The 26,288-nt window shown below is 40.6% G+C and overlaps 1 protein-coding gene across 2 annotated transcripts in view; it reads right to left on the bottom strand.

The window, feature by feature from the left end:
* EDC4 (enhancer of mRNA decapping 4) overlaps positions 1-26,288 on the bottom strand; it is a 555,140-nt gene that overhangs the window by 185,634 nt on the left and 343,218 nt on the right. For both annotated transcript variants that reach the window (XM_073657960.1, XM_073657961.1), the window contains 3 exons: positions 14,417-14,569; positions 7,313-7,349; positions 7,010-7,187 (listed from right to left, as the gene is read on the bottom strand). In XM_073657960.1, the coding sequence (XP_073514061.1) occupies positions 7,010-7,187; positions 7,313-7,349; positions 14,417-14,569 (368 nt within the window). The remainder of the gene's footprint in view (positions 1-7,009; positions 7,188-7,312; positions 7,350-14,416; positions 14,570-26,288) is intronic.

Genomic DNA, 26,288 nt, shown 5'->3' with positions numbered 1-26,288 from the left:
TATATAGTAGATATATATATATATATATATATATATACATACAGTACAGACCAAAAGTTTGGACACACCTTCTCATTTAAAGGTTTTCCTGTATTTTCATGACTTTGAAAACTGTACATTCACACTGAAGGCATCAAAACTATGATTTAACACATGTGGAATTATATACTTAACAAAAAAGTGTGAAACAACTGAAAATATGTCTTATATTCTAGGTTCTTCAAAGTAGCCACCTTTTGCTTTGATGACTGCTTTGCACACGCTTTGCATTCTCTTGATGAGCTTCAAGAGGTAGTCACCGGAAATGGTTTTCACTTCACAGGTGTGCCCTGTCAGGTTTAATAAGTGGGATTTCTTGCCTTATAAATAGGGTTGGGACCATCAGTTGTGTTGTGCAGAAGTCAGGGTTGGGACCATCAGTTGTGTTGTGCAGAAGTCAGGTGGATACACAGCTGATAGTCCTACTGAATAGACTGTTAGATTTTGTATTATGGCAAGAAAAAAGCAGCTCAGTAAAGAAAAAAAAAAGAGTGTGTGAATGTACAATTTTCAGTCATGAAAATACAGAAAAATCTTTAAATGAGAAGGTGTGTCCAAACATTTGGTCTGTACTATATATATACACACACACACACACACACACACACACACACACACACACACACACACACACACACACACACACACACATACACTGCTCAAAGAAATAAAGGGTACACTCAAATAACACATCCTAGATCTGAATGAATGAAATATTCTCATTGAATACTTTGTTCTGTACAAAGTTGAATGTGCTGACAACAAAATCACACAAAAATCATCAATGGAAATCAAATTTATTAACCAATAGAGGCCTGGATTTGGAGTTGTGGCGCCCCTGAGGGTTCAGTCGCCACAGGAGTACTGCACCTCAGATGAGGTGTGGTATCTCCTCTTCCGGGTAAGGATGGAGCATCACTCAGGACCCCACTTCACACTCAACACTACACCACTCATGTCCTGTAGGGGGCCTAAATGCACCAGGGTGCTGCCCCGGTCCGGGATAGAGGAGAGCGGAGTTGCCACCTGTATTCTTTACTCTGGCCTAGCCAGAGGGATTCCTGCTGCAAAAGGGGTGACCGGCCCCCGATATCGGACTGTGTACTTCACGTCGCGGTAGGAAAAGCACGGCGGCTTAGTGGATCCCAGGGAGGGACACAAGCAGGAGGAGAAGGAGAGGAACACACCAACGGGGTCTTGACAGGTGCTCCTGATCTACCTGGGGAGTACTGAACCTCCTTCCAGGTGGCCGCAGTACACAGTGTGTAGCAGAGAGAAGCTTTGCGGCTGAAAATTCATCTAAAGTGAGTAAAGACCCGGATGACTTCATTCACCGCCTCTGCTTGCTTATTCCTGCGCGGCACTGCATCCACCATCTCTCCACACAGCTCATCTAACACAGCCCTGAGGCCTACTCTGCCTGTGGGGAGTAGTACCAACCAAGCTGCCAGAACACCAGCCTCAGAGGACTGTTGCAGCGCTGGTGGCCTTCACCAGAAACCACAGGTGGCGTAGTCGAACAACCACTTATCCCAAAAGCCCATTATTTTCATGCGACAGCCCTGGGCATGGGCCGGGTCACGGCCACGACGACACCCCACACCACCGCCCTACATTGGCCCGACACCGAGTACTCCACCGCTCAGGGAGGGCGTCACAGAGTCATCCCCAAAATTTAAGTGGAAAAACACACTACAGGCTGATCCAACTTTGATGTATTGTCCTTAAAACAAGTCAAAATGAGGCTCAGTATTGGATGTCCTCCACGTGCCTGTATGACCTCCCTACAAACCCTGGGCATGCTTCTGATGAGACTGCGGATGGTCTCCTGTGGGATTTCCTCCCAGACCTGGACTAAAGCACCCACCAACTCCTGAACAGTCTGTGGTGCAACGTGACGTTGGTGGATGGAGCGAAACATGATGTCCCAGATGTGCTCAATTGGATTCAGGTCTGGGGAACGGGCGGGCCAGTGCAAATGGAATAGACAATAGATGGAAATTTTTGACAATTATCAAGACACACTCAGAGTGGTTCTGCAGCTAGGGACCACAGACCACATCTCTGTACCAATGCTTTCTGGCTGATGTTTTGGTCACTTTTGAATGTTGGTTGTGCTTTCACACTCGTGGTAGCATGAGACAGACTCTACAACCCACAGAAGTTGCTCAGGTAGTGCAGCTCATCCAGGATGGCACATCAATGCGAGCTGTGGCAAGAAGGTTTGCGGTGTCTGTCAGCGTAGTGTCCAGAGGCTGGAGGCGCTACCAGGAGACAGGCCAGTACACCAGGAGATCCTGGAGGGGGCCGTAGGAGGGCAACAACCCAGCAGCAGGACCGCTACCTCCGCCGTTGTGCAAGTAGGAACAGGATGAGCACTGCCAGAGCCCTGCAAAATGACCTCCATCAGGCCACAAATACCCGAGCACCCAATGCAAACTCAAGCAGCGAGCAATTACGCTCAACACTAATCGCTAAATCGTCATCTTTTTTTTCCTTTACTTTGAAAACATCCCAACCCAGCCCTAGCCCAATCCCAACCCTAACCCTAACCCTAGCACAACCCCAACCCTAGCACAACCCCAACCCTAGCACAACCCTAACCCTAGCCCAACCCTAACCCTAGCCCAACCCTAACCCTAGCCCAACCCTAACCCTAGCCCAACCCTAACCCTAGCCCAACCCTAGCCCAACCCTAACCCTAGCCCAACCCTAACCCTAGCCCAACCCTAACCCTAGCCCAACCCTAACCCTAGCTCAACCCTAACCCTAGCCCAACCCTAACCCTAGCCCAACCCTAACCCTAGCCCAACCCTAACCCTAGCCCAACCCTAACCCTAGCCCAACCCTAACCCTAGCCCAACCCTAACCCTAGCCCAACCCTAACCCTAGCCCAACCCTAACCCTAGCACAACCCTAACCCTAGCACAAACCTAACCCTAGCACAACCCTAACCCTAGCACAACCCTAACCCTGGCACAACCCTAACCCTAGCACAACCCTAACCCTAGCACAACCCTAACCCTAGCACAACCCTAACCCTAGCACAACCCTAACCCTGGCACAACCCTAACCCTAGTTATTTTTTACGCCGTTCCTCGCGTGGTATAAGTCATTAGATTACTTTATTCTTTGGGTCGGTGTGATTACAGTGATACTAGATTCATATTGGGTTTTTATGTTTGGCAGCTGTCACAAATTAAAAGGTGTTTTTTTTTTTTTTTTTTTAAATACTAGTTTTTGCAATTATTTTTCCATATTTGGCCGACAGAGTCATGTAAGGGCTTGTTTTTTTGCGGGACTAGTTGCTGTTTTTATTGGTACCATTTTCGGGCAAAGGACATTTTTTGATCGCTTTCTATTCCGATTTTTGGAGGCCGAATAAGCAAACAAAAACCAACAATTATGTATTTATTTTTTTTTAATGCCGTTACGCGTGTGGTAAAATTGATAAGGCAGCGTTATTCTTCGGGTCAGTACGTTTACAGCGACACTACATTTATATATTTTTTTTATTTTTTGGCTTTTATTCACAAAAACAAATTTATACAAAAAAACATTTTTTTGCATCACTTTATTCTGAAAGCTATAACTTTTTCATTTTTCGGCTGATGAAGCTGTATGGTGGCTTGTTTTTTTGCGGAACAAGATGACGTTTTCAGCGCTACAATTTTTATTTACATTCGTCTTTTTTATCGCATTTTATTCCATTTTTGGGGGTATGATAAAGAATCATTTTTTGCTTCATTGTTTATTTTATTTACGGTGTTCACTAAAGGGGTTAACTAGTTAGACAGTTTAATAGGTCAAGTCTTTCCAGATGCGGCGATGCCAAATATGTGTACTTTTGATTTTAATTTCCATAATATTTATGGGTACAGTATATTTTTATACATTTGGATTTTAATTTTTTTTTATATTTATACAAATTTTTTTATTTTCTGCTTTGTCCCACAATGGGACTTTCATCTTTTGCAGGCTGATCGCTCGCATAGAACAGGGATGCAGTAGCATCCCCCTATGCTATGAAGGCTATCAGATCTGCAGACACAAGTTAGATAGATTGTGCACTGCGCACGATCTAACTAACTTCCTATGCCTGGATGTAGTCATTACCTCATTGGGTCACCATGGCAATGATCGGGACCCCATGCTCAAAGTGTATCTAAACCACATTTAGAGTTCACATGTTTGGCAGGGGTATAATTTCCAAAATGGGGTCAATTGAGGGGGGATTATGCTATTCTAGCACTTAGGAGCATTGTATATGGAGTCCGCAAAATATTTTAGGAAAATCTTCGCTCCAAGAGGCAAATAGCGCTCTGTCAAATTTTGGTGGCATTTTTCTCCATTATCCCAGTGTGAAAATGTAAAATCTGGGGCTAAAACAAAATTTTTGCAGTAAAAGTGTAATTATTTTTTCCTCAGTGACCAATGGTATAAAATTCTGTGACACACCTGTGGTGTCAATATGATCACTGCACCCCTAGATGAATTCATTGAGAGGTGTAGTTTGCAAAATGGGGTCATTTATGGGGGGACCTGCTGTTCGGGCACCTCAGGGGCTCTCCCAGTGGGTCATGTCACCCGCAAACCACAACAGTAAAATCTGCACTATAAGGCTTTGTGCCCACGATGTAGAAATGCTCCGGATTTTTTCCTGAGCATTTCTTCATCTCCCTGGCAGAAAAAACGCATGTGGATTGTACATGCGTTTTTCCTGGGAGGGACAAGCGGATTTGAAGCGTTCTTCACATGCATTTCCGAATGTGGGTTGACAAGCGCTTTCCAAGAAATTTTAGCATCACTTGGAAAGTGCTTGACAACTTGGTCATATACTTACCTTCTGATGGCCCCCGGAGTCTTTATTCGCTCCATCCTGGCTTGCCGGCAGCTCGCGGTACACTGAAGGATCTGCCGTCACATGACTAAATGACGTCAGCGCAGGTCCTTCAGTCCACCACGATCTGCCGGCAAGCGAAGACAAGCTCACCGCGGGCCATCAGAAGGTAAATATAATATTTATTTTACTCTTTTTTTTTACAGGTTCTATGGTACCCGGGTCCGGGGAGAGTCTTCTCTCCTCCAGACCCGGGTACCATCCGCACATTGTTATGCTTGGATTCCGCATGTACAGATCCAGTGATGCGGAATCCAAGCGTTCCAATGCAAGTGAATGGCGGCGAAAACGCAGCGCTTCCGCAAAATAATTGGTTGTGCTGCGTTTTTCTCCGCAATGATAATAAGCAGCGGAAATTTCCACAGCATGTGCGCAGCACATGCAGATTATCATTGAGGAACATGGCAGGCCTTCTACCATGCGTTTTTTAAGCGTTTTTGCCGCTGCGGAAACGCTTAAAAAACGCATTGTGAGCACACAGCCTAATATGGTGTTCCTTCCTTTCTGACCTTTGCACTGTGCCTCAAAAGTAGTTGCCAATTACATGTAGGGTATTGGTGTGCTCAAGAGAAGCAAAACAAAATGAGAGGTCCATTTTCTCCTGCTACCCTGCTAAAAAATTTGGGGCCAAAAGAAAATTTTTGTGATTTTTTTATTTTCACGGTTCAAAGTGCTCAACACTCATCTAGATAAGTTCATTGAGGGGTCTAGTTTCCAAAATGGGTTCACTTGTGTTTTTTTTTCGCTGTTTAGGCACATCAGGAGCTCTCCAAACGCAACATGGCATCCGCTACTTATTCAAGCAAATTTTGAATTCAAAAAGTCAAATGGCGCTCCTTCCCTTCCGAACCCTGCCGTGTGCCCAAACAGTGGTTTTCTGCCACATATTGAGTATCAACATGCTCAGGAGAAATTGCACATATTTTGGGGTCCATTTTTATCCGTTACCTTTGTGAAAATAAAAAAAATGGGTCTAAATTTAATTTTTTGTGAAAAAAGTTAAATGTTAATTTTTTTCTTCCTCATTGCGTCAGTTCCAGTGAAGCACCTGAAGGGTTAATAAACTTCTTGAATGTGGTTTGAGCACCTTGAGGGGTGCAGTTTTTGGAATGGTGTCACTTTTTGGTATTTTCTGTCATATAGACACCTTAAAGTCACTTCAAATTTGATGTGGTCCTTTAAAAAAAAAGGTGTTGTAAATTTTGTTGGAAAAATGAGAAATTGCTGGTCAATTTTAACCCTTATAAATTCCCTACAATTTTTTTTTTTACAAAATTGTGCTGATATACAGTAGACATGTGGGAAATGTTATTTATTAACTATTTTGTGTGACATATCTCTCTGATTTAAGGGCATAAAAATTCAAAGTTTGAAAATTGCAAAATTTTCAACATTTTCGCCAAATTTCCTTTTTTTTTTTTTTTTTTTTTTTTACAAATAAACGCAAGTCTTATCAAAGAAATTTTACCACTATCAATAAGTAAAATGCGTCACGAAAAAGCAGTCTCAGAATCAGGGGGATACGTTGAAGTGTTCCAGAGTAATTACCTCATAAAGTTACAATGGTCAGAAGTTCTTGGGGTCCCCTGGATGCGAAGCTTTGCAGAACGAATTTAATAAAAAGGTATTTCACAGCAATCAGACCGCTAATATGGGACATACAGGTAAGTATAGATTCACATTTCTATCACCTGTATGCCCATATTAGAGGTCTGATAGGTCCCAGGGGGTGACAGGTTCCCTTTAAACTGTATCAATGTTGCTGAATATATGTAAAAATAAACTTGTCTCAGAAAATAGAAGAATCAGAATTATTTTTTTTTATTTCAGGAATACTCAATAGAACTGCAGGAATAGAATAGGAGCAAAAATGGTCCACTTTTCAACTGGTGACAGGTCACCATTAATTGTGTCACTCTGTACCCACTGAGTCAAATGTCCATTATTACTATCATTTTTTCTGAGTCACTGATATATTAACTATTAGTGCCCTGTATACTTACATTAATGGGTTTAACTGGCACCAAATGTTTATGGTTAAAAAAAAAAAGTGATGTACAGAAAGGATACGTTCTTGTTGCTGTTGAGCATCCATCACGTGTTCCATACGACCCATGATAGAATTTTGAGCTGCATTCAAATGATCAGTGATTTTTTGCACAAGCTCTATCTGGTTTTGGCGAAGCTCTGAAAGCTCTCTTTGTTGAACGTACAAAATAGACATCAGTTCACCATGTTCGAAGTTTCTCTGAAGAGTATTATATAAATTGCAATAAAATGTATTATTTCACATTTTAAAAGTAATATTTTTCAATTTCATTTTTGTTTTAATTTTATTAAACAGGTTTTTAAAATTTGTTTCTATACACTTACTTGGTTTTCAGGTATTTTTGGAGACAATGCCAAGTCACTGGAAAAATAAATTAATAGAATTAAAGGAAAGAAAGTATTTAAAATAACTTTTTCAGATTCTTCAATATATGTTTAAGTCTATACGACCAGTATAAAGTTTACAGACACATAATTTATTTATTTATTTTACTCACTTATATAGCACCATTAATTCCACAGCGCCTTACAGACATTATGGGCACTGTCCACATTGGGGCTCACAATCTAGATTCCCTGTCAGTCTGTCTTTGGAGTGTGGGAGGAAACCGGAGAACCCGGAGGAAACCCACACAAACACGGGGAGAATATACAAACTCCTTGCAGATGTTGTCCTTGATTGGATTTGAACCCAGGACCCCAGCGCTGCAAGGCTACAGTGCTAACCACTGAGCCACCATGCCGCCCATACTACCTATCATCAGGGCTGTGGAGTCGGTAAGCCAAACCTCCGACTCAGTCTCCTCAATTTCCATGACTCCGACTCCCTCATACATGGCTCATGTTTAAGTGATAAATTTACTGTAGCACAGATTCATCTCAGATCAGGAATAGGACAGACATTTATAGGACATTTCATAACTTTCCCAAATTCTTATGAAAAAATATTCCCCACAAACTGCATTGAACTACTGTACCCGATTTATTATATATTTTAGGAGCCGTGAGTAGGTCCTTTTTATACTGACTCTCGAATCCATCAAAATGGGCACATAATACCGTAATTAATACTATTCACTGGCAATCTTTAGACGGGCCTGCACATGTGCCTTCTTGAGCAGGGGGACCTTGTGGGCACTGCAGGATTTTAAACATTTAAAGCGTAATGTGTTACCAATAGTTTTCCTGGTGACTGTGGTCCAAGCTGCCTTGAGATCATTAATAAGTTCCCCCCGTGTAGTTTTATGCTGATCTCTCACCTTCCTCATGATCAAGGATACCCCATGAGGTGAGATTTTGCATGGTGCCCCAGATCCATGTCGATTGACAGTCATTTTGTATTTCTTCCATTTTCTTACTATTGTACCAACAGTTGTCTCCTCACCCAGCATCTTAGGCTAAGTGACCACGATGCAGAAATGCTTCGGATTTTTCCTGAGCGTTTCTACATCTCCCTGGCAGAAAAAATGCATGTGGAATGTACATGCGCTTTTCCTGCCAGGGACAAGCGTAAGTGAAGCGTTTTGATTATGCGATTTTGATTTTAGCATCACTTGGAAAGTGCGTGACAACTTGGTCACACTATATAAATCCATGCAACAGGCGTGGATTTTATATAGTGTGACCAAGTTAGTTTAAAAAAAAAAAGAATAAAAATGGTAAAAATTTAAAAAAAAAAAAAAAAAAAACACATTATCCTCACCTTCCGATGGCCCCCGGTCTCCTTATCTGATGCGTCCGGTCTTCCCGATGTCTTGCGGTTGTGTAATAGGACCTTCCATGACGTCATTTAGTCATGTGACAGGTCACACGACCGCCGACGTCAGCGGTCTCGTGACCCGTCACATGACTAAATGAAGTCATGGCAGGTCCTTTTAGACCGGGGGCCATCAGAAGGTGAGAATAATGTATATTATTTATTTTAATTCTTTTTTTTTTTTTTTTTTTACAGGTACTATGGTACCCGAGTCTGGAGGACAGTCTCCTCTTCTCCAGACCCGGGTACCATCCCCGCACATTGAATAGCTTAATATCCGCATGTGCACATGTAGTCATGCGGATATTAAGCGATTCAATGCAAGTCAATGGAGGCGAAAACGCCGAGATTACGCAAAATAATTGGTAGTGCTGCGGATTTTTCCGCAATGATAATCCGCAGCGGAAATTTCCGCAGCATGTGCACGACACATGCGGATCATCATTGGGGAACATTGCAGACCTTCCACCAAGCGTTTTTTAAGCGTTTCTGCAGCGTTTTTGCCGCTGCGGAAACGCTTAAAAAACGCATCGTGGGCACACAGCCTAATATGGTGTTCCTTTCTTTCTGACCTTTGCACTGTGCCTCAAAAGTAGTTACCAATTACATGTCGTGTATTGGCGTGCTCAGGAGAAGCAAAACAAAATGAGAGGTCCATTTTCTCCTGTTATCCTTGTGAAAATAAAAAATTTGGGGCTAAAAGAAAATTTTTGTGATTTTTTTTTATTTTTACAGCTCTTCGTTATAAACTTCTGTTAAGCACCTGGGGGTTCAAAGTGCTCAACACTCATCTAGATAAGTTCATTGTGGGGTCTAGTTTCCAAAATGGGGTCACTTGTGTTTTTTTTCTTCGCTCTTTAGTCACATCAGGGGCTCTCCAAACGCAACATGGCATCCGCTAATTATTCAAGCAAATTTTGAATTCAAAACGTCAAATGGTGCTCCTTCCCTTCCGAACCCTGCCGTGTGCCCAAACAGTGGTTTTCTGCCACATATTGAGTATCAACATGCTCAGGAGAAATTGCACAATATATTTTGGGTTCCATTTTTATCTGTTGCCTTTGTGAAAATAAAAAACGCTTAAAAAACGCATAGTGAGCACACAGCCTTACTTATGGTTTTGTAGGCCATTCCAGCTTTGTGCAGGTCTATGATCTTGTCTTTGACATCCTTAGAAAGCTCTTTTGTCTAGCCCATGTTGCAGAGGTTACTAGTTTGTACTCTGCACTTTTTGTTCTCTATGTGAGTCTGATAAGCCATGTGGTATTGTTACTCCTATCCAATTAGCATATATGTTGTTATACATCAAGTTATTAAAGAGATTATTGACGACTATATAAAATGCCGTAATGTATATAAATTGTGTAAACAAGTCTTTTTGTAATTACCTTGCGTGGACTGTGAGCGGCGCTATCACTGACCGCTCATAGGCATCACGTGACCCCAGGGCTGCAGCCGGCTCTAGCATACACTGATGTCACGTCAAACAGTGATGCGCCCCCCGCTGATTGATGGGCTGTGGGCAGGGTTTCCCCTGAGAGTCACAGCGCAGCATCCACTGCGCGCCTTCCCAATGAATGCAGGAGAGGGAAAGCGCGTGGTGTGGCAATAAAAACAACGCAAGGTAATTACAAAAAGACTTGTTTACACAATTTAAATACATTGGGACATTTTATATAGTAGTGGACAAGCTCTTTAAACCATATGAGATACTGTCACCACAGTACAATCTATTCGATCAATACTGTTGAGGCAATTGTTGAGATGTAATATTTTTCTGCACATTCAGTTTTTTCTTTTTTGTCTTGCTGCTAGCTACATGTATAGATTTGTATACTGTTGCGATAGTGCAAGGCCATATAGATCTTCTGTATACTTAGTTCATTGCCACTACCATATTGCTTTGCTACATAGTATCTGCTTAGCTGTCTAGTGGCGATATGTATTGAGCTTTACTTCTATCTGCCGTGGATCACTGTCCAGAACTAGTGGTTGGTTACTACTTATCCCCATTTCATGATTTTTTTATAGTATTTTTGCCTCCCTTGAGGCTGGGTGCCCACGTAGCGTTTTTCAAGCGTTTATGCTGCGGAATTTCCGCAGCGGAAAAGCTTGTGAAACGCTAGGTAATCCGCACCCCATGGTCCGCAAGGGGATTCCGCATGTTCTATGCACATGCTGCGGATTTTTCCGCAGCGTTTATGCTGTGTACAAAAATAAGCAGCATGTCATTTAATTTTGCGGAATCGCAGCGGAACTCCCGCCATTGACTTGCATTGAAACGCATAGAAACCGCGACTGTACATTTGTAAAAGCGGCTTCTATGCGTCTCTATGTGCGGATGGTACCCAGTTCTGGAGGAGAGGAGACTTTCATCCAGACCTGGGTACCATTGTACCTGTAAAAAAAGAATAAAACAACAAATAAAGTTATATTCACCTGCCGGCGGCTTCTCTCTGAATGCCGGCATCGCTTGAGGACCTGCGGTGACGTCACAGTCATGTGACCGCAGGCCCTTCACCGCTCTGTCTCGCGATATGCCGGCAACCGGGAACCAGACAGGAACGAGCGCTGCAGCACACACCGGGGTCTCGGGGGTGAGTATAGCTTTATTTGTTTTAATTTTTACGGTCACACTATATAAATCCATGCTGTTTGCATGGATTTATATAGTGTGACCTAGTTGTCAAGCACTTTCCAAGTGATGCTATCGCCTGGAAAGCGCTTGTCAATCTGTATGCGGAAACGCATGTGAATCCGCATGTATTCCGCATGTATTCTGCAGGAAAAACGCATGCACAATCTGCATGCGTTTTTTCTGCCAGGGAGATGCAGAAATTTTCTGCTTTATTTCTGCATCGTGGGCACATAGCCTGACTCATCATTTTATAAGGGTCTTACAGGGACCATCAGGGAGAGCTGTCGAAGAGCGGGGGGCGCCATTTGCATTACAAGAGGGTGCCAACCTTGGCTGACAGGTAGGGATCAGGTTGGTGGCCATTGTAAGGTGACTGCCCCTTTGTTTGAGGGATTTTTTTCTTTTTTTTTTAAATTGATACTAATAAACAGTGATTTTATGTGTATGATCTGTGAATTTAATAGTAATTGAATACACTTTCTATATGGATAAATCAGTGACTTATCAGGTTCTTGGCAGCACATTGTGAGCAGGAAATGTGCTGCTGAAAGCATGATATTCTGCGTGCATGGAACTATAGTTGACATGTCCAATAGGCCCTTTTCCATTATTAGGTAATTACCATATTACCATATCAGGGCATTTTTTATGAATCTAAAAATTAATGCTGCTTTTTCAAATAACTATCTAATGCCAACTGAAGCAGAAACTCCCCACAGATTATTATGGTGTCTGCCTGGGATTTTTTTGTATGTTTAATCTTATAAAAAAAAAAAAAATGAACTGTGCAAAAATACGGTCTATCTTCCATTCTAAAAACCTGAGCATAATCATCAAAACTTTCATCTGAGTCAGTTATCTAATAAATTAATTCTGCTTGACGGTCTCTAAAAGAAGAAAAAGGCAAACATTGTCAAAATGCAACTGTAAAGATAGCCTAATATACAGTATTTCTAGATGTTATCCTTTCTTTTTATCTAACGGAGATCATAACAGAGGAAGGGCTTGCTGGTTCTTCTTGTTAGAAATTTGTATTTTTTTAACATTTAATGCTGCTTTAAAAAGATTTTATAATCTAGTATTTCTTAATAACAGATCATTATCTAACTTTAATTGGAAGTTAAGGATATTTACATTCCTATTAATTTAGCGAATGATCATTAAAATTGCATAAAACGTCAACAAAAATGAGTAATACATGGATATTAATGATGAAAGCTGTTAATGTTGGGAACACCACCATATCAAGCAGAGTTTCACGATGAAGAATTTTAATCCTAGTGTAGTTTTTAATTTTGTGTTATTAAACTATTACTATGTAAATACAGTGTCTTGGAAAAGTATTCATACCTCGTGAACTTTTCCACATTTTTTTTTATGTTCGCCCCACAAACAAATGTATTTTATTGGGATGTTCGGTTATACCAACACAAAGTAGAGAGTATTTAGTAAGTGTGATGGAAATTATACATGGTTTCCTAATTTTTTTAAAAAATATAAATCTGAAACTTGTGACTTGCATTTGTATTCAGCCCTCTGTAGTCCGAAACCTTTAAATAAAATCCTGAATGACCAAATGCCTCCAGAAATTACATGATTAGTAAATTGAATCCGCACATGTGTAATTTATTCTCAGAATAATTACCGCTGTTCTGTGAAGGCCTCACAAGTTGGTTTGAGAACATTAGGGATCAATCAGCATCATGAAAACCAAGGAACACACCAGGCAAGACAGGGATAAAAATGTGGAGAAGAGTAAAGAAGGCTTATGTTATAAAAAATGGCCCAAGCTCTAAACATGTCGAGGGGCACTGCTCAAGCCATCAAAGATAAATAGAAGGCGTACGGAACAACTGCAAACCTACCAAGACATGACCGTCCACCTTAACTAACATCCCTAGCAAAGAGTACTAATTAGACAAGCAGCCAAGAGGCCCATAGTCACTCTGGAGGAGCTGCAGAGATCCACAGCACAGGTGAGAGAATCTGTCTACAGGACAACTATTAGTCATCTACTCTGCAAATCAAGCATTTAAGGAAGAGTGACAAGAAGAAACCCATTATGTTAAGCAAGCCATAAGAAATCTGATTTGCAGTTTGCAAAAAGCTATGTAGGAGCTGTGTAGCTAGCATGTGGAAGAAGGTGCTCTGGTCAGATGAGACCAAACAACAGCTTTTGGGGCTAAACATAAAACTATGTGTGGCAGAAAACAAACACTGCACCTCACCCTGAAAATACCATCCCCATTGTCAACTGTGTTGGTGGCAGTATCAAACTGTGGGGATGCTTTTCTTCAGTAGGGACAGGGAAGCTGATAAGAGTTGAATGGAAGATGGATAGAGGATACAGGACAATTCTCGAGAAAACCTGTTAAAAGGCTGCAAAAGACTTGAGACTGGGGGGTAGGTTTACCCTCCAGCATGAAAAAAACCCTAAACATTATGCCACAGCTACAATGGATGGTTTACATCAAAGCATATTCGTGTGTTTGTGTGGCCCGGTCACAGTCCAGACCAAAATCCCATTGAGAATCACTTGAAAAACAGATGCTCTCCCCATCCAATCTCACTGAGCTGAAGCTAGTGTGCCAATATGGGCAAAGTTGGTAGAGACATAAACCAAAATACTTGCAGCATTAATTGCAGTGAAAGGTGGTCCAACAGAGTATTGACTCGGGGTGAGGAATCCAAATGTCACAGTTTTTATATTTTTAAAATATTTAGAAAATTATGTATAATTTCCATTTCACTTAAAAAAAGGTTTCTACTTTGTGTTGGTATATCACATAAAATCCAAATAAAATACATTTGTTTGTGTGTGTAATGTGCAATACCTCCTCCAGCAAGCATTTTGCCCCTGGATCAATTGCAATTTTAAAAATCTAAAAGTAGAAAAGTGTTGCATCATACCAATAGTGTTTTTCAGCCACAAAACATGGACTATATTTAACATTTTCAGTCGAATAATTATTCTAGCCATATCTATATTACACTCCAAAGTGAAGTAGCAACAAAAAAAATTAAACCAACATACATGTCATCTTTCATGGATTTTGCAAACGGTTTTGGGGAAGAACGTGGCGATACTTGGGTGTTCCAGTCCTTTGCAAGTAATCGTGGACTCAGCCCCTTTCCTCCAAAATTATTTTTAGCAGTTGCAAATGTGGTCACTTCATCATCGTGGTCACTGAAAAAATAAATAATGCATTTGTTCAAGAAACCATTAAATTAAACTAAGGCGGCATTCACACATGTGTCACTGTCCGATCACAGATCGTGATGCAAGGATCGTGAAGGTTCTCATGAGGTTGTCAAGTTTGGGTCAGGAGGCAGTCAGTTGGTCTGTGAATTAAGGTCCATGCTCAGACTGTGACACATGAAAGCGTGAATACAGCATTAACCTAGGAGCTACTTTAACCCCTTACCTCCGAAGCCATTTTTAACCTGACTGAGCCCTACTTTTCAAAAGTGACATCTGTAATTTTATAAGAAGCCCTACAGAGGGACAAAATAGGCAATACTGTCTAGTAAAGGATAGGTATAAGCGATGGTATCACTCACCTAAAGGTGTTGTGTGCAGGCACAACACCTATAAAAGTGTGGAAAGCCGCTGCTGCTGCCACATGGCTGGAGGTAATGGTTCTTTCAGATAAAATAGGGCAAAAATTAAAGCTGACATGTTTAAGCGGGCTGTGCTGTGGAAATCCTGCAGAGCAGCCCACCTAAATGTGGCAGCTTCCATTTTTGATATCTGTCATTTTATGCATTAAATAGGTTAAGATTTCTTCTAATCCTATTGATTTTAAGGCAGGGCTCGACAAACCCAGGCGCCTGGTCGCCAGTGGCGCCTAGAAAATGTTGCCTGGTGCTTGAGGAGTTGAGAAGAAAAAAAAATACTCTCAATCCAATCCCACCTCCTGCACGGAGTCATCCAATCGGAGGAAGCAGGGACAGTATCGCTCAGGCCGCCTTCTCCACTTTGCTCCGCCCCCCTTATGCTCCGGGACTGGACAGGGAGAGTACTTAAGGCTTAAGCTCTATGCATTTGAATGGTTTCTCTCTTTTACGTACACAAGTTGCAGTCAAGAGGCTGTAAAAATGCAAAACACATTTGCTCACGACTGACAAACAAAAGTTACGTGTTCCAGATCCTCCGGATAATTTTTTCACCATGTGAAGTAAAATAGAACCATTTTCAGAAACTCTGCCCATCCGCTGACCTGTAACTCTTCTATAACATCTTCTCTCCTTTTACAAAGTTTGGAAACTTGTCAAGAGCTGAACAATTCTGTAAAATTCCTTGGCTGGCAATTGTTTGATGGTTAAGTTCCAAACGTTTTTACTAGCAATGCAGTTTGGAGTCTTCAAAGCAAACTATTTCTGTAGCTACTCCAAGAACGACCTACTCACATTCCTTTTCCTAAATTTGCTGCAGGTGATTTTGTAGGGATAGGATGGATGAGATTGTCAAAAGTTGTGCAATTGCTCTCCGTCTCGTACGTCTAAAGAATTATTAAGGGTGTTGGATAATCGGAAAAAAAAAAATGATACAGTAATTCTGTACTGACAGAAATATACAAGAGAATTTCAGACTTGGAGAATTTAGCAGAACAGTATTTTCTTTCACCATGAATTTAATACAAAGGCATGACAGGTATTTGCTTAATTAAAAACATCAGAAAATTACATTATTTCACTCTGCTTTATTTTTTTTGTGTAATTTTTATTTTATGTGACCCTGAATATTTATTTATTTATATATATATATATATATTTTAACATAACCAATTAACTGACATTTCCCATTTCTGCAGCTTTGCCGTATAGACTGGGTCAGAATCAACAGTTATCTTATCATTACAGCGCAGAGAATTTGACTGATCAGGCCACGTTCACACATGATAGAAACCCCAACGTACTGCTCTGCAGAGAGTACTGCATCTGTATGGATGTGAACTTAGCATAACCGCTCTCTTGTACTGCTAGAGGACTAGACTGCAAGATGAAATGGTAGAACCATACTCTCAGATAAGGCTCTGTATACAGCACCCATGCTAAACCCCAATTTCTTGGAGATAGGCTGTCCTCTCTTTCTCAAGACTGTAGTCATCATTTTCTGTCCATTAATTCCCATTCATTGCTGCTGCCACTAAAGCACACACATTCTGCTGCACTGCCGCTTCATACAATACTGAAGCATGTACAGGATGTCTGCCTCTAACAGAACCTTCTCTAAGGAGCTTTTCATAAAAACAAAATAGCTACAAAATTTAAAATATAAGGGCTCTAATTCATCAAAGCAATTTGGCCTGAATTCTGTTACAAATTGCTTAGAAAAGTTGCCAAATTTTTGTGCAACTTAGATTGTGCAAAAATTTTGTTTCGCAATCCACCTAGAAAGTGTGGCTGCGGAAAAAGACAGTGCCTCTGCAGCTGCCCATGGTTTACTGAGAAAGCTCACAGAATTTAAATTTGTTCACATGCTCCATTTTCTACTGGACTATCTGGAAATTCTTAAAAACTTGTCACTTATATTTCAAAGGGAAGAGCTTTTTTTAAGCACAATTGAGTTGCATGTGAAAAGCACAATTTCAACAATCAATTCACTTAGAGATGCACCAAAACAACATGAGGCCAGATTTGTCTCAGGAACATCTCTTCAAGGACTGTTTCAAAATGTACAGCTACATGGACTGAGCAACACTGTAGCTGCATCAATTCAGCAGGAAAAAGCTAATTTAATTAATCATGCAGTTAAATACTTGACAGTGCGATTTCTAAGTGATATAAATATTGAAAGATCCACCGCAGTGTTTGACACCTTTGCCTGGCCAGCAGGAACAACATTGCAAGACTACGGTGTGGTTGAGATTACTGCATTGGCTCATCATTTTCGTAAACAGCTATCTCCACCTGAAAGTGATGACCAATGCATTCACTCACTCCTCAATGAGTGGTATGAGTTTAAGGTCCTTGGAAAAGGAAAGAAACTGTGTGAGCTTCTGGATTTGGCACTCTCCAACACCGAGAGATTTCCAGTTCTGGGAAACCTGTTGTCGATTGTGGCGGTGCTCCCTGTCTCAACCTCATGTTGTGAAAGAGGATTTAGTTTGATGAACATGGTCAAAAATAAATTCAGATCAAGGATGCAAGAAGAAAGTTTAAGTGACTTGTTTATGATCACCATGAATGGGCCATCTGTGAAGGCGTTTGATCCTGCCAAGGCTGTGGACCACTGGTACTTCAGCTCTAAAATCACAAGGCATGTTCATGGCCACAAAAAGCAAAGTGAAAAACACTAGAATGTTGCCTAAAATCTAAAATATCAAAATATAATATTTATTATCTTTAAAAGTAAAATGTTGTTTATAACGTTTGTAATGTTTTTTTTGTTAAATTAAAAACCAAGTTTGCTTAAAAAAAATTCTGGCTCCTAAATTTTTTGGCTGGCTCCTAGATTCTGAACAACTTTGTCGACCCCTGTTTTAAGGCATCTTGTACTTCTTGGCAGTGGCAAATTTGGTTGATAAATGTGTGTGTGTTAATAAAAATATTGGACATTTTTATAAAAAACTAGATTGAAGACAAACCATATAATCTTAGATGACCAATAGGTTGTCCAGACGCATTTAAATCAGGTTTAATATTTAGCAGAATACTTCGTATTTCTTGGCAATGAGTTAAATACTAGCAAAGGATGGGACACACTATATTCAGAACACATCTGATTTTAGATGAAAATTGGCAAAAAGTAATCACCTACTGGCAACGCTTTTGTTAGCATCATTTGATCTAATCTCACTCTTTTGTTCCATTGATGATGATACACACTGAGGAAAGAATAGCGCAAATGCAGCACTTTTTGAATAGGTACTGAAAAATAAATATAGGGATGATTTATATGGCTCATTACAAACAACTGCAATGGGTGTAAATGTGACTTCCGCACATATCAACATAATCATGGGAGACCGTGAATAGGACATTGTCCAACTATCGCATCACTTTATGCATGTATTGAGGTTGTGACAAAACATACATGTCTTAAGGCCCTGTCACACTAAGCGACGCTACAGCGATCCCGACAATGATACGACCTGTCAGGGATCGTTGCTGCGTCGCTATGTGGTCGCTGGTGAGATGTCAGTCAGATCTTCCCAACGACGCAGAAACGATGCGGCGACCCGTAACGATCTGTATAACGATGCACGCCTATGTGTTTCTGTGTCTGAGTCGTCAACAAGGTCGTTGGTGTTATAGCAGAAGATGAGGTCCCTCAAGTTCAAAGACCCCATCTATGCTATATAAGTCTGACGGTTACCTTAGGTCAAAAATAACAACTAAATGTTCCTTCCTTGTATCAATAAAAACTAACGTGTCCTTGTTATTCATCGGGTGAAACCAGATGCGCCTGATTAAATGTTTCAACTACAAACATAGGCGTCACGGGAACAGAAACCAGTTTTTGTTTGCACAGCTAAATTGTATGATCGGACCATATATGGTAAATCCGTTTCTGCCTCCAGGGTGTATATAAACCCTATGCTTTGTAATAAAGTTAGAGTCTGTTGACGCATACTACCTGTCTTGTGTCTTATTCTCTCCGGTACCGCATACCAAAGGATGGAAGGAGCAAGAAAGCAGTGACGACAGCGGCAAGGTGTCAAACACACCGATGCATGCTACCCAGCGGGGCTTCAACGATCAAAGAAATGTCCAGACCATTCCAACACGACCAGCGATCTCACAGCAGGGGCCTGGTCTCTGCTAAGTGTCAAACGTAGCGAGATCGCTACTGAGGTCGCTGTTGCGTCACAAAACTTGTGACTCAGCAGCGATCTCGCTAGCGATCTCGCTTAGTGTGACGGGGGCTTTACACATTTAGAGGAATTGGTTGATTTTCATACCTTTTTTCAATACACCCCACTAATATGCATAACTGCCTACCATAAAGTCAGTTCCTTAAAAGTTATATAAAAAAAAAAAGAAGAAATGTTAAAGAGTAATTGTCATTTTAACACATGAAAATAAGAAACTTTGTAATATATCCCATCAGAGAAATCAACCTTTCTCCACCAGGACTGCTCATTCATTCTCACAATTCTCAATTCCAAGGTAAAATCTGTATTCAGCAAAGACAGATTTTTATATTACTGAGATATCAGATGACCGTTGCTAATGATAAGATTCTATTAAGACCGGAGGGGGGAGTAGCTCTGTTTCGAATACAACTTCCCCTCGTCTACATAGGAGATGTCAGTCGCTACTAATAAGATTTTCACTTAGTAAAGTAAAAATCCATATTCAATGAATACAGATTTCACCTGGGAATTGAAAATTTTGAGAATGAAAGATAAGATTAGGAGGAGAAAGAAGCAGATTTCTCTAATAAGATATATTACAAAATTGCTTATTTTCATGTGAACTACTGATGTATGAAAAAAATGTTAAAACAATGGTTATTCTTTAACCCCTTTATGACCAAGGGCGTATTAGTACGTATCTGTGCCCTGGGCCTTATGGACCTGATATGTATTAGTACGCCCTGGCGATTTCGCCCGCACACAGGCTGTGCGGGCGCGATCGCCGCCGGGTGTCAGCTGATTGTCACAGCAGACACCCAGGGCTATGTGCAGGGAGCGGTCTCGCACCGCTCCCAGCACATTAAAACCCGCAATGCTGCGATCGAAGTCGATCGCAGCATTGCGGTGGCAAGGGGAGGTGATCGCTGATACTCACCTCCTCTTCCGGCCTCCAGCTTTGTCTGCCGCGGCTTCCAGGATGTTGCCATGACGACCCGATGTCGTCATGACAACATCCGGGTCACCAGACAGCAGGAAGATTATTTGGACATGCGCAGTGTATCTCCAAACAATCTTCTCCCAGTCCAGCGCTGACAGCCTGCATGGCACAGGGATGGTGCTGCATTCCTGTGCCATGCAGGCGATCAGAGAAAAAAAAAGTGAAAGTCCCATAGTGGGACAAAGTAATAAAGTATAAAAACTATCAGAAAGTAAAAAAAAAAATTAAATTAAATAAAAATAAATAAATAAAAAACTAAAAAATATAATCCACCAAAAATAAAAATATAATGCACCCATCAATAAATATTATTATAAAAATAAAAAAAAGTACACATATTTGGTATCGCCGCGTCCGGAACAACCTGTCCTATAAAACTGTTCCACTAGTTAACCCCTTCAGTGAACACGGTAAAAAAAAAAAAAAAAAAAAAAAAAAAAACGAAGCAAAAAACAATGCTTTATCACCATAACGCCAAACAAAAAATGGAATAACACGTGATCAAAAAGACGAACATAAATAAAATTGGTACTGCTGAAAACGTCATCTCGTCCCGCAAAAAACAAGCCGCCATACAGCTCCATCAGCCGAAAAATAAAAAAGTTATAGCTCTCAGAATAAAGCTATGCTAAAAAATATTTTTTTCTATAAAATTGGTTTTATTATATAAAAGTGCAAAACATAGAAAAACTATATAAATGTGGTACCGCTGTAAACGTACTGACCCGAAGAATAAAGCTGCCTTATCAATTTTACCACACGCGGAACAGAATAAAAAAAAAAAAAAAAACAATTCCTGAATTGTTGGTTTTTGTTTATTCTGCCTCCCAAAAATCGGAATAGAAAGCGATCAAAAAATGTCACGTGCCTGAAAATGGCACCAATAACAGCGTCAACTCATCCCGCAAAAAACGAGCCGTCACATGACTGTCTGACAAAATCTGGAAAAATTATAGCTCTCAAAATATGGCGATGCAAAAACTAGATTTTACAAAAAATGCGTCTTTTAGTGTGTGACAGCTGTCAGTCATAAAAACCCCATATGATTCTGGTACTGCTGTAATCACACCGACCCGAAGAATATAGTCGTCTAATCACTTATAAAGCACGAGGAACGGCGTAAAAAATAAACTCTCAGGTTAGGGTTGGGCTAGGGTTAGGGCTGGGTTTGGGGTTAGGGTTGTGATGGGGTTGGGATTTTTTTCAAAAGTAAGAAAAAAAGATGACGATATGGCGACTAGTGTTGAGCGCAAGTGCTCGCTACTTGAGTTTGCATCGGGTTTTCTGGTATGCATTGAGTATCGCGGGTATTTGAGTGAGATGCTCGAGTCTCTGCCCCATATGCTTCGCGGCCAAAAAAACTTTGCGGGGATTGCCTGCCATGCACGAGCGATCCCCGTATGTTTTTTTTTGGGTGTCTAATAACCGTGAAACATGCGGAGCAGGGACTCGAGCATGTCACTCGAGCACACGCTGTACATGGTGCATACCTGAGTACCCGATGCAAACTCAAGTAGCGAGCACTTGCGCTCAAGACTAATGACAACTTATTCAATATGATGACCTAATGTTATCAAATTCTGTGTCGTACCTCTGGGTTAAAAATGTTCACTATACACCTTAATAAAATCCTTGAGGGGTATAGTTTCCAAAATGGGGTCACTTGTGGGGGAGCTCCACTGTTTAGGCACATCAGGGGCTCTCCAAACGCGACATGGTGTCCGCTAACAAATTGAATGGAAAATCGGCTCAAATTGTTAGTGGATGCCATGTTGCGTTTGGAGAGCCCCTGCGTGCCTAAACATTGGAGCTCCCCCACAAGTGACCCCATTTTGGAAACTAGACCCCCCAAGGCACCTATCTAGATGCATAGTGAGCACTTGGAACCCCCAGGTGCTTCACAAATTGATTCCTAAAAATGAAAAAGTGAATAAAAAACACTTTTTCATTTTTAGGAATCAATTTGTGAAGCATCTGGGGGTTCCAAGTGCTCACTATGCATCTAGATAGGTGCCTTGGGGGGTCTAGTTTCCAAAATGGGGTCACTTGTGGGGGAGCTCCGATGTTTGGGCACACAGGGGCTCTCCAAACGCAACATGGTGCCCGCTAACAATTTGAGCCGACAATTTGTTAGCGGATACCATGTTGCATTTGGAGAGTCCCTGTGTGCCCAAACATTGGAGCTCCCCCACAAGTGATGCCATTTTGGAAACTAGACCCCCCAAGGCACCTATCTAGATGCATAGTGAGCACTTGGAACCCCCAGGTGCTTCACAAATTGATTCATAAAAATGAAAAAGTGTTGTTTTTTTCACTTTTTCATTTTTAGGAATCAATTTGTGAAGCACCTGGGGGTTCCAAGTGCTCACTATGCATCTAGGTAGGTGCCTTGGGGGGGTCTAGTTTCCAAAATGGGGTCACTTGTGGGGGGAGCTCCAATGTTTGGGCACACAGGGGCTCTCCAAACGCAACACGGTGTCCGCTAATTATTCAAGCAAATATTACAATCAAAAAGTCAAATGGCGCTCCTTCCCTTCCGAGCCCTGCCGTGCGCCCAAACAGTGTGTTTTCCCCACATATGGGGTATCTGCGTGCCCAGGGGAAATTGCACAACAAATTTTGCGGTCAATTTTTTCTGGTTACCCCTGTGAAAATAAAAAAAATTGGGTCTAAAGTAACATTTTTGTGAGAAAAGTTAAATGTTAATTTTTTTCTTCCACATTCCAAAAATTCCTGTGAAGCACCTGAAGGGTTAATAAAGTTCTTGAATGTGGTTTTGAGCACCTTGAGGGGTGCAGTTTTTAGAATGTTGTCACTTTTGGGTATTTTCTGTCATAAAGACCTCTCAAAGTGACTTCAAATGTGATGTGGTCCCTAAAAAAATAGTTTTGTAAATTTTGTTGGAAAAATGAGAAATCGCTGGTCAACTTTTAACCCTTATAGCTCCCTAACAAAAAAAAAATTTGGTTCCAAAATTGTGCTAATGTAAAGTAGACATGTGGGAAATGTTATTTATTAACTCTTTTGTGTGACATATCTCTCTGATTTAAAGGCATAAAAATTCAAATTTTGAAAATTGTTACATTTTCAAAATTTTCGCCAATTTTCCATTTTTTTCACAAATAAACGCAAGTGATATCGAAGAAATTTTACCACAATCATGAAGTACAATATGTCACGAAAAAACAAACTCAGAATCAGTTGAAGCGTTCCAGAGTAATTACCTCATAAAATGACAGTGGTCAGAATTGTAAAAATTGGCCTGGTCATTAACGTGCAAACCACCCTCGGGGGTAAAGGGGTTAAGCGTATTGCCTATGGACTGGCTATTGAAGTGTCTTATAAAAAAAAAAAGTGCAAAAATGTTAGCAGATTGGCCATTTTCGTAACCAAAATCATCTAGTGGTCGGTACCTAGAAATAATTACTCCCATTTGGGAAATTAACTACAGACATAGAAATAAGCTTTAACAGCCCGTTTCCATAAGGTTTACTGAATATTTACAGAAGTAGTTATTCTTAAAATAATAAACATATACGATATAGAAAGATATCCTGGAGAATAAATGTAACTCAACACTTAAAAGGAGTTTATCTGGGAAAGGGAAAAAAAAGATATAACTAAGATGATGAATAATCTGAAAGTTTGAAATTTTCAGTGTCCAGTCAAAGATGATGACAACATTTCACTTACTACACTATGACGACTGGCCGCATAACAGTATCAAGACCAACAAGCACATTGCAAAATTTGGCCAGACTGTCCTACCACATCCACATACTATTTTCCAGAAACAAAAAGCAAAAGATGTTGCAGAGCTGAAATTGCAAATCTGCTATTGCAGTGCCCAGTACATTGTGTCCAGCTTGTGCATCTGGAGACACACACCTGTAAATTAAGGGGGTACTCATTGCTACAGTACTGATAAACATTAAGATGCAAAATGTGGTTTAGGCACATTGTGTGGCTTAGAAAAGAGAGGGGGCATTTGGATTTGGGAGCTCAGAATTCGCTGGATTTTTTGGGTAGAAGCAATTTCACTTTTCCAGAGCCTGCATATTACCATTATCATGAAAAACTCCTATATTTCCGTTAACAGCTGACGAACCTGAGTGGGGACTTTTTTTTTGTGGATTGAGTTTAAGCTTTTATTGGGAAAATTTTACATAACTTATTGGATCACATTTATCCTGTGTGCTACGCTAATCACTTACATTGGGTTTTCCATCTAAATCTCCGAATGACGTGAATCAGATAAAGCCTCGACTGATAAATTCACTATAATGAGGCAGCAGAGTTACTCTGGACTCCATCTGGCCTCAGTTCAGTGGTGTCCTTCTCTTCAGAGGTGACCGAAACTGTGTCTGACCAAGCTTTTCTACACAATTAAAAAAACAGACAGAGCAGGATTATATGCCAAAGTCTACACTGTCTCCATCTGCCTCATTATAGGGAATCTTCCATTGGGAGTTTTGTCCGAATCAAATATTTCAGAGATTTACACTAAAACCCAGGTGTAAGAGCATAGAATAGAGTAGGATAAACGTGAGCCGTGCCTTAGGACACACAAGTTCAGTATTTGGTCAGTATTTAGAAACAGTATTTGTAAGCCAAAACCAGAAGTGGAAGAAAAATGCATAAGTGGTGATGTGATAACATTTTTATTTACAATCGACTTTTTGACTGAGTTTTATTCCACTTTTTGCTCGGCGGTATGATGTAAAAGCAAAGTTTTTTGCCACTTTTTTTTTATATTTTACGGTGCTTACTGGCAGACACTAACACCTTTTAAATAAGGGCTGGGTGATTTCCTCGATACACGTAACATTGTGGGTTATAGTTAAATTACTGACAAAATGTACAATTGGTCGAGAAAGGTTGAACTTGATGGACCTATGTTTTTTTTTCAATCTATGTAACTATGTAAGGGGATAATTAGTGTCACAGCTTTATAGATCGTGTCATTCTGGAAATGACTACCAAATATGTGTACTTTGTTTATTTTTGCTTTTTACATTAATATATGTATTTTTGGTTTAATATTTTTTTCATTTTTTTGTTTTTTATTTTGTGATTAATTTATTTTTGTTAATATTTAACTTTTTTTTTGTAATTTTATTTCTTAGTCTCTCTGTGGCACATCAATTTTCCATGCCCTGATCGCTGATCTAATACTCTGCAATGCTTTTGCATTGCAGGCTATTAGATCAGTCACTAGCACACAGGCAGGAGGCGTGACAGGTCTTATTCAAGACAGGACCTTATAGATCACCGTACCTGAGTGACCCCACAGCCATCTTTCAGCCTGGGGTCACCATGGAGACCATTGGCACAAAGTAATGGCTTTGTGCCAACCAGCACAGAGAGGGAGCTCCCTCCCTCTGTAAGCCTATTGACGCGCTGTAGCAATTGACAACAGCAACGCAGGGGTGAAACGCTTGCGTTAGGTTCTATCTCCAATTGTGGGCGTAACACTGCAGGATGTCAGCTACGATATCTAGCCAACACCAGCTGATGATCGCGCCGGCCCTGCAAGTGAGACAACACAATCGTCACGCCGAACATGTACAGCGGCTTGCAAGAAAGCACTTTCCACGGCACCGAACATGTACAGCGGATGCTGTGAAGGGATTAAGCTACTTATGTTTTGGATTATGACCCCCTTTCTTATTACATAAACTCAATCCTAACATGCTCAATTGTTGTTGGAGGAGTGGAAATACTGAAGGTGACCTAACCCATCTGTGCAGGTTGTGCAGAGGCCTCCAAAGTTTTTGGGAAACTGTTAAGACTATTATTTTTAAGGTCACTGGCCTTCATATAACTGTGTATCTTAAATTTTATCTACCCAATATTCTACCATTTCAAATTAGCTATAAATCTAAACAGCTTCTTTTATACATTACAACTACTGCTAGATGTATGATTGCATGTAAATGAAGGTTTGTTCAAACCCCATTCTATAGTAAGTTACATGCGCATATATAGGATGTACAAAACATGAACTACCCTCACAGCAGTATTAATCAATCGTTTAGCGATCAAGCCAATTTTAACCTTATTAATGACCATGGACAATTTTTTTAAATTCTGACCAAGGACAT

This window comes from Phyllobates terribilis, unplaced genomic scaffold, assembly GCF_046119375.1.
Source record: "Phyllobates terribilis strain yellow unplaced genomic scaffold, ASM4611937v1 Scaffold_13__5_contigs__length_258822181, whole genome shotgun sequence".
NCBI lineage: Eukaryota > Metazoa > Chordata > Amphibia > Anura > Dendrobatidae > Phyllobates > Phyllobates terribilis.
Note: the sequence above shows the minus strand (reverse complement) of the source record. Positions and strands in the feature narration are given on the sequence as shown.